Source organism: Bombus vosnesenskii, unplaced genomic scaffold, assembly GCF_011952255.1.
Source record: "Bombus vosnesenskii isolate JDL3184/JDL3185 unplaced genomic scaffold, Bvos_JDL3184-5_v1.1 scf7180000013314, whole genome shotgun sequence".
In the NCBI taxonomy this organism is placed as follows: Eukaryota; Metazoa; Arthropoda; class Insecta; order Hymenoptera; family Apidae; genus Bombus; species Bombus vosnesenskii.
Window position 1 is genome coordinate 573,361 of NW_022882960.1, and position 9,624 is coordinate 582,984.

Sequence of the window (9,624 nt, forward strand, 5' to 3'; positions counted from 1 at the left end):
AATCGTTTAAATAAATCATGCAAATAAATAGTTTTAAAATAAAAAGTAAACATTAATCAGGTACGTTGCTTTGATTTTGTGTCGTAGGCATAGTTACTTTTCCTGTTTTGAAGTTGACATTTGCTTTTTTATCTTTCTAGGGCCATGAAATCATTTAGATTTTCGTGAAAGTCATTCTTGGTTGAGGTTAATAATAGTTCTTGCTAAAAATTATAAGCGAAACAGCTTAAAGTGGTGTTAAAATAAATAATTTGTGAACAATGAATACCGAACAAATCCTCGAATACGACATTAAACAATGTTTAAAATTGATAACAGTTGGTAAAGATATAGACGTTACTGAAGGATGGACCAGACTTAAAAAATTAGAAAGTGAACCCATATATGAACAGTTAAATAATTATGAGACTATTTTACGAGAGATACTCAACGATGAGATAAGAAATGTACAAGAAATTCCAAAGATCATGATTTGGTTTTCAAAATATTTAATGGAAAAACCATTTTCTATTCATCCAATATCAAATGATGTTGCAACAATGTTAAGGAATACAGATATCAGTGATATGTCTCATCTGACAACGATACTTCAAGTATTATTAGAGCACAGTATCTATTTACCAGACTCTGTGAGTCATTCGAAACTCTGTGAAGCAGTTGTTATTAGTTTATCTACTTTTGTAATGCCATGTGATCCAAAAAAAATTTCTGAATTCAATGACAATGCTACTAAAGTACAAAACTTCCTAAAAGTAGTAAGGTCAAAGTCTAAGAATATTGAAAATGATAACTTAATTTTCATATGTTTGCAAACATTGTATAGAATAATATCTGATACAAAACAAAAACAAGATCCTGGGCCTGGTTTGGCTGCTGTATTACAAGTGGTAGAACCTTCTATTATACCACAAGCTGTTAATTGGATTCTTTCAGAATCTCAGTCTGATGCCCAACTAGCTCAAGCTTTAAAAGTTTTATGTAGTTGGCTTCCAAAATGGATAGGTGATCGACTTAGTATTTGGATTATGGAGTTTATACTTGGCTTAGAAAAACGGCACAAATATTCCATACTTATTGAAGTCACAAAAGCAAAACTTGATGTAATGTTTCGTGCTTTATCAGTACCTGTATTTCGTCAAAATGCTTCCATAATTATATTTTATATATTAAAAAGACAAGGATCTCCATCCTTGTTTCAAAATATAGTAAGAAACACACAAATGGTGATATCTTTTTTTCTAATGAAAGAAGATTCTGAATCAAGTAAAGAATGCATACAAAATTTGGTTGATATCATGAAGATACTTACATTAAGATTTTCAAATCAGCGTGTCTGTAATAATTTGGAAAGTAGTTTTCCAGTACAGCCACGAATGCATATTGTTAAAGAAGTATGGAATGAACATGTTTGGGTAGATGAGATGGAAGAGATTGAACCAATAATTGAATCACCAAAAACACATTTGGGGAAAGTTGGACTTTCTAATCTTGGAAATACATGTTATATGAATAGTGTATTACAAGCATTGTTAATGACTAAACAATTTTGTTACGAAGTATTAATGTATAAACCTATGAGCAAAGCTGATGATCAAGTTGTACTTAAAAAGTTGCAAAATTTATTTGCTTTGTTACTATATTCAAAGAGAATTTCCTTGGCACCAACTGAAATTTTATTGGCTTCACGTCCTGCTTATTTTCTACCAGGCCAACAACAAGATAGTTCAGAATTTCTCTGGTTAATATGTTGCTACTAATTTAATGTTTATTTTTTATATTAAAATAATATTTTATAATTATTATTTTGATAATATATATTACTAGCAAATTATTCCAATTATAATATTATAAGCAAATTTTTCATATTAAATAATATATTTATGATGAAATATGTTTAATTAAAATACTATATTGTGTTTTTTAACAGTCATCTTTTAGATCTTTTACATGAGCAAGAAAAGTCAACTACCATAAATGTTGAAGCTAATAATTCTAATCTTAAATACAAGGATGATAGAGAGATAAATGATATTTCATCAATAAGCGAAGAAGGAGCTAGTATTAAGCGCTGGACAACTGAAGAAGATTTAAGTGGAAGTATTGTATTAGAAAGAAAAACACAATCATTAGCAGATTTTACTCAAGGTAATCTTTTTTAAAGTAACGATATTATTCTAAGATTTAGTATTAACTTTATATTTTTGTTTTTATTGCAGGAGAAGATTTGGCACAAGTACAACAACTTAGTGATTCACATTCAGATTCCACAGATAGTGGAATACAATCTGTAGGTGGGGAAGATACAAATACACAAGTAGCTCTTGTACATAGAGTATTAGGTGGAAAATGTAAAATCACGTATCAGTGTGCTCAGTGTGATACTAGTTCTCATAATACAGATAAATTTCGTGATTTACAATTGTGCTTCCCAGAAGAGATTCAAGAGAATCAGGAAGTTTCTGTACAAGATCTCATCAATTATTATCTTACACCAGAGAAATTGACTGGTGAAAATAAATATCGTTGCGATAAATGTATGAAATTATGCGATGCACAAAGAATCATAAAAATTTTACATGCACCAACATATTTAATTTTAATATTAAAACATTTTCGTTATGATTTCGATACCAGATTAAGAACGAAATTACGCCATAAAGTGATGTATAATGAAACTATACAAATGCCAGTATCTACACCACTGTGCACATCTACAGAAAGTTATCAGTTGTATGCCGCTGTTGTTCATTCAGGTTATAGTATGGACTATGGCCATTATTTTACTTATGCTCGCGATTCTAAACAAAACTGGTACAAATTTAATGATAGTTATGTTTCACAAACGACGTTTAATGATTTTAAAGATCTGAAACCACCAGACACACCGTATATATTATTTTATGAAAAAAGTGTGCCGTTTGAAGGACTTTATGACGAAGATAAACCTGAATTATCGACATTAAGTAAACATTTACAAGAATTGGTGGCAAACGATACTACAGCTTATATCGAAGAATTGAGGCATCAAGCCGAAAAACCTCAACGCGGACGACATAATTCAATGTTATTTCGGAAGAACGAGAATTCCGATGATGAAAACCCTCCACCTAGTAACTGTCGGGGTGCAATTGATATGCCTGCGAGTCGTTTCCTTTATTAAGTTATTTTAACATTTAAATATTATATTCTTTTATAAAATTAATTGAATATTCCAGGTAAATTTGTAATACATTTTCCTTATGTTAGTAAGAAAAACAGAGTTCCTTTATAAGTACAGTGCTATTATACCAATTGGTGTAAACTCATTCAAGAACGGTATTGTATTGAGAAAATTTCTACATATTTGTTTGCTGTCGTTCAAACTTTCTCAACAAACTTTCTGATATACGTTGTTGCTGTATATGTCTATATGTTTAGGACAAATTTGTATATGATTGTATATTTCGCAATTGTTTTTAATATTTAAATAATATATCGAAAAAAATTGTTAACATTAATATTGCAATATTAAAACATTGTAAAGTATATATAATGAGTATTCGCGAATAGTACTTAGCACTTGTTTCTTACAAGTTTGAAACAGTCTTTTTAAAAAAACAAAATGTCAATGAATCAGTTCATAAAATTACGAAAAGAAGAATTATTACATTGTTATTATTGGAAAGTGTATTATAAAATTGTGATGGAAAGAGAATACAAACTCAGTATTTTATAAGAAGTTTAATGTAATTGGCTGTGTTTTTACATAGTGTATGCATACAGGAAACAGTATTTACGTAATATTCGAAATACTATCAATTTTATAATCATACTTTTGTCACGTTTTCGCACACAATGATTTGATACCAACTTGAACAAATGCCTTTTGTCATGTAAAAAACACACGTGTTATGTGTTAAACAATTTTATATTAACATTCATTCTGGCTTCTAACATTCATTATTCGTAAATTGCTAAATATATTGTACATACATTTATAACAGACTTGACAAATGGTAGTTGTATTTACATAATTGTTATAAAATTAGTCAATGGGTTTGAATTTCTGTTAGTCGTGGTTAGAATTGTAAAATTAAAAGAAAAGTATAAGAATAATAGCAGCTATATCATTGTAAATATATATATTTTAATTGTAATTATCTTAAAGAGAAAAACTCCAAGCATTACAAATCTGTGATAAATTTATACTGTCAAATTGATATATTAATTTCTTAGCTCAGTATTCAACAGATAAAAAATACACTATCTATCTTAATTTATAATTGACATACTGTAGTGTACAATATTTACTAGGTTTTATGTATTTATAAATTTCTTTAGACTGGGCATGAATAAATTATTTAAAAATATCCTTTTGTTGTAGACTTAATAAGTTGTATTTATTGCTCATTTAATATCTGTTGCTCTAGAAAACAACGTAAAGAGAATACATGAATATTATGTCTACTTACAGGGTAAAAAATAAACATTCGATTAACATTTTATCGCATAATTATATTGTAATTATTAATGAGATTATTTGCGTGCGGTGCAGCCATTTTCTGTTCATTAGTTTAATAATATAGTAATGTAAATTACGTGTGAAAGACTCACTAAACTATAGTTAGAAATAATAAAACGATAACCTACGATCAACTGAGGCACATGATTTTTTATTATCCTACTACGTATTTATATTTTACTGATATTAGAAAACGCATAAATTGTCAATATTTAATTTACCGTAATATTGGCATTGCAATGATTTTATCTCGACGCGCCGCGTCATAATTGAAGATATATCCTGCTTGATAACAACGTACTCATTCAGTGATTAAGAATACATTACACGGATTTCACAAGAAACCATCATCTGCAACATTCTAATTGTTCAACCGATCTTTTAATACTGAATTATCCATTTGTTTTGTGAATATCTAATTGAAACCATGAAGAAAGTGTACTTAGCTGTCTTTGCTAGTAAGTTGTGTCAAATATGCATATTATTATATTGTTTTTTTATCTTTATTCAGTGAGATTAACTTGTTAAAACATTAGAGAAAAAGTAAAAATATAGAATTTCATACAGAAATATTTCTAATCGATGATTACTAGGTAATCTAGGCATGATATCGTTTGGTCTATTCTTTGGCTGGTCATCACCTTCATTGTCTCTTCTATTGCAAGACGACAGTCCTATACCATTGACCGTGCAGCAGGCTGCATGGGTATCATCTATTTACACTCTGGCTTCAGCTGTGGGATCGGTGCTTTGTAGTTACGTTGTAAATGTAATTGGCAGGAAGACGACTCTAGCTTTCGCTGCGATACCAGGGGTGATAGGATGGATGATGATAGCTCTCGCGACATCGGCATGGGTAACTTATTAATATATTTCTACTACACACAGAAGCAACAGTGAAAAAGAAAATATGGGATACGATTTTCAATGTTACGTTATAATCTTTTAATTGATATAACTCCACAATTATTTTGCGAATTCACTGTTTGATTTCTGTCAGATATGGCTAATGCTTTAAGCCATGCAAACAGATATGTGTCGACTACCGGTTTCAATCTGCAACACTAGAACCGATATAGGCTCGATACTTTTCTTATCAAATATTTTAAAGTATATAAAACTGACATTATTGACAAAGAACTCATTTTTATTCTCCAGGAATTGATTGCAGGCAGATTCGTTTGCGGGTTAAGTAACGGATTTGGATATATATGCGCTACTATGTATATAGGTGAAATTTCACCAGCTAATATAAGAGGAACATTAACGTCCACGTTAACTGTAGCTGCGAAATTTGGTCTGTTCGTTGAGTGGGCAATAGGCCCGTTTCTCTCTATAAGAAATCTTGCACTCGCATCATCATTGATACCGATCCTTTTCTTTGTCTCTTTGATATCGTTACCAGAATCTCCGTATCACTTGATGCGTCGTGGGAGAAATCAGGAAGCAGTAACGTGTCTTATGCAATTAAGAGGAGCCACGGATGTTTCTAAAGAAATGGAGATGATCGAGAAATCCATTAAATACGACCTATCTAATAACACCGGATTATGGGAATTGGTCAGCGTCTCGGGAAATCGGAAGTGCGTTTTTATTTCATAATTGGCAAAGTTGTAACAAATTTTCAGGGAAAAATAATTATTGAACCTTTGTGAGATCTGGTAGTATACGTAATAAGAAAATAAATCTTTAAGATATTGAATCATTTTGAAAGTTTCTGTAGAAACAATTAGGATATAGCTCGATGAGCTAAAACTAAATGGCTCAAATTTCTCTTGTTTTGTAGAGCGTTGATAGTTGTGTTGGGTCTTTTTGTAATTCAACAGTGGAGCGGAAGCTTGGCAATACTTTCGTACGCCGAATTAATTTTTAACGCGACGAAAAACCAGCTTCAAGGTAAATACTTGACCATGATATTGGGTGGCGTACAAGTGATGTGCGCTGTGATGAGCGCGTCTATAGTGGATCGGTACAGCAGAAGGACTTTGCTTCTAATTTCTACGTCCGGCGTTACCATCTCCACCTATCTCATTGGTTTATTTTTTTGCCTTCAATACATCGAAATGGATATTAGTGAGATCACCTGGTTGCCAGCTGCTGGATCGATACTTTATATCGTCACGTATGCTTTTGGCCTGGCCGCACTTCCGTTCACTATGATGAGCGAAGTTTTCCCTACGAACGTTAAAGCGCTGGGCAGTACGATTGGAATGCTGTGCTGCAATTGTTGCGCTTTTGCCGTAACCTTATCTTATCAAAGTATCGTGGAACAAAACGGCATATACGTCGCGTTTTGGCTTTTTTCTTCGATCACTGCTTTAGGCACCATTTTTATATATTATTGCGTCCCGGAGACGAAAAGGAAAACATTGCAGGAGATACAAGAGCAGTTGCATGGATATAAATTGTAATAAAAGTTGTAAACATTTTTTTTATTGTACATTGAAATTATCATGGAAATATAAATGCAATTAGGATAAAAAAATCATGCATACAAATTTTTTAATCCATACACAAGATTCTTGTAACTCGAAATAATGAAGAAGATACATTAATGCTATATTATAAAAATTTAGTTATATGACAAAATGTCAGTGAGGATTAGAACAATTATGATTCAGTGAGGTAGTTAGGAACATTTTGTTATCTCTTGAAAAACAGTAATTATTTTTTTTTTCTTTATTTGTTCGATTCACGTTAGGGAGTCCGCAGTTTATATTTCAGAAAACATGGCGAGCGGAACATATATTCGATCGATAATAGTAGGTACGTAGTTCTATTCTATATTTGACGTATCATACATGTGGTTCGATATATCCAATCATTTTCTTGCAGTGAATATACTTACGCTTAATCTGGGCATTCATCTTGGATGGACGCCCTGGTTGATAGAAAATTTGGAGAATACAAATTCGTCACTGAATGTAACGATCGACCAAATAACCTGGATCGCCTCAATCCCACAAATTGGGGATTTAATTGGTGGATTCATAGTATTTCTTGTGGGAAACCACATAGGCAGGAGATCTATGCTATTCTGCTCTCTAATACTGCTTCTCTTTAGTTGGATGATGCTTCTTCTGTGTGACACAGTTTTGGTATAACTATCGAACAAGACACTTTTTCATTGAACGTATAATAATTATTTCTTCAAGATAAATTTTTTTTTCATATTTTATCGATAAATTTAAATAATCATTATTTTCAGGCAATTTATACAATACGAGCAGTCATGGGTATTAGTGCAGGAATGTGTTTCCCATTAATATTGATATATTTTTCCGAGATAGCGCTAGTGAATCATCGTGGTATGGTTACTTCCAGTCAGGCTTTTTCAATGAAACTTGGAGTTTTATTAATGTACATACACAGTGCTTTCGTGCCGTCAAAAAACACATTTATTTTTCCAACCACGCTAGTTGTTCTTTCGGGACTACTTTTGCTGACTGTGCCAGAAACGCCATATTATTTGGTGCTCCATAAAAATTACGAAGAAGCAAAGAAATCTTTGACGCGACTTCGGCAAACTTTTGAAGAGAAGGAAATACAAATGATCGTAAACGATACGGAGAACTGCGTGGCGAAATGCAAATGGAAGGACTTATTTCTCGTGTCAAACAATCGAAAAGTGCTTCTCGTTGTTACTTCCATCGTCATCACGTCTCAATTTTCTGGCAATGCTATAATCTTGGCTTATATTAACGACATCTTCATTGCGTTCGGAAAAAAATCAAGCATGAAGTACGTATACTTTTAAGTTTAATCATCTGACGTGTCTTTGTCGAATATGCGATCTAAATATTATTTTATAATCATGGAGAATGTATAAATATATTCGCGTTAATAATTAGAGTCCATGATCTAAGAATTATGTTTTATTTATGTTGTACAGACTCTTAACTAGCTGTACAGGAACAATCGGATGTGTGAGTACTGTGTGCACCATGCTGTTAGTAGATCGTATGGGTCGCAAAACTATCTTCCTTGTATCGGTTATTGGAGGTGGGATATCTAGCTTCATCATAGGGACATGTAGTTTTCTTTTGGAGAAAAATTATCACGTGGACGTTGTAAGTAGTATCGCAGTAATCGGTATTTTTCTCTTCGCATTCATGACATCTTTGGGTCAACCGTCCATCATGTATGTTCTTACTTCCGAACTTTTCGCCCCGAATGTGAAAATGTTTGGTGCTGCGTATCAATCATGCTTGAGTACTATTTGTCTGTTCATAGTCAGTAAAATGTTTGGCATTGTAATGAAGGAGATCGGTATGTACGTGATGTTCTTTGTATTCGTGGGTTTTACCATCATAAATGTTTTGATTATCGCGTTTCTACTACCTGAAACGAAGCGAAAGACTTTCAGGGAGATTCAAGACATTTTAGGGAATAAAAAGTCTGCCTCTGTGTATGTAATTCAATTTCGTAATAATACTTCGTTAAGTACAGAATAATGTCTTATTCGGCGCTTACAACTTCATCTTTAAAAATATTTTTCAAGATCCCAGGTTGTAACATAATAAAGGGAAGGTGTTCTAAGGGAAGGCTTGTTTCACAGAGTAGTGCAACGTTACATGCCTGAAACATGTTTTGCATACACGGCTAGCACAAGCCACTTTGTTACCGTGTTCCCTTGCAATTAAATTTCATCATATAAGCAACTTCCGCTTCTCTTTAGTTTCTAACCTTAATAAAGTCTATTAAAAGTTTCGCGAACATCGTTCACTGAACATAATGGATTGAAGATTACGTACAGTTCATTAAAAAGAAATATTTCCAATATTCATACTTGATCTTTATTTGATAATTAAACGAATTGAATAATTGATACACAAATATAATTTAATGCCTGACTTTATCACGTACATCTTGCAACCTAGCTAGGTTATTAGATTGCATAAATTGCAGTCTGATCCATACAGCTTGTTACTACTGAGGCTTAGCGTATATAAACCATTACTACTGATAGTGATCTCGGACAATGGTCAGACGTAATACGTATCTCACGTGTAATTATGTAATCTACAACCAACTGTTACACCGTGATTTCATGAAAATATTTGATTATTTATAAATAAATTACTTTATATATTGATAAACATCGTAGTTATTATACACGCATG

The 9,624-nt window shown here is 32.2% G+C and overlaps 2 protein-coding genes and 1 pseudogene across 2 annotated transcripts; all 3 read left to right on the forward strand.

Moving 5' to 3' along the window:
* The first annotated feature begins 104 nt into the window (after positions 1-104).
* Positions 105-4,635, forward strand: LOC117235159 (ubiquitin carboxyl-terminal hydrolase 35). Its single transcript, XM_033496924.1, has 3 exons — positions 105-1,738; positions 1,928-2,145; positions 2,217-4,635. Exons 1-3 carry the CDS (start codon positions 261-263, stop codon positions 3,158-3,160), a joined length of 2,640 nt encoding a protein of 879 aa, XP_033352815.1. The 5' UTR covers positions 105-260; the 3' UTR covers positions 3,161-4,635.
* An 82-nt stretch (positions 4,636-4,717) lies between these two features.
* Positions 4,718-6,994, forward strand: LOC117235162 (facilitated trehalose transporter Tret1-like). The gene is made up of 4 exons (XM_033496932.1): positions 4,718-4,959; positions 5,095-5,357; positions 5,660-6,084; positions 6,288-6,994. Exons 1-4 carry the CDS (start codon positions 4,929-4,931, stop codon positions 6,910-6,912), a joined length of 1,344 nt encoding a protein of 447 aa, XP_033352823.1. The 5' UTR covers positions 4,718-4,928; the 3' UTR covers positions 6,913-6,994.
* A 33-nt stretch (positions 6,995-7,027) lies between these two features.
* On the forward strand, positions 7,028-9,001 carry LOC117235166 (annotated as a pseudogene).
* Positions 9,002-9,624: the final 623 nt, after the last annotated feature.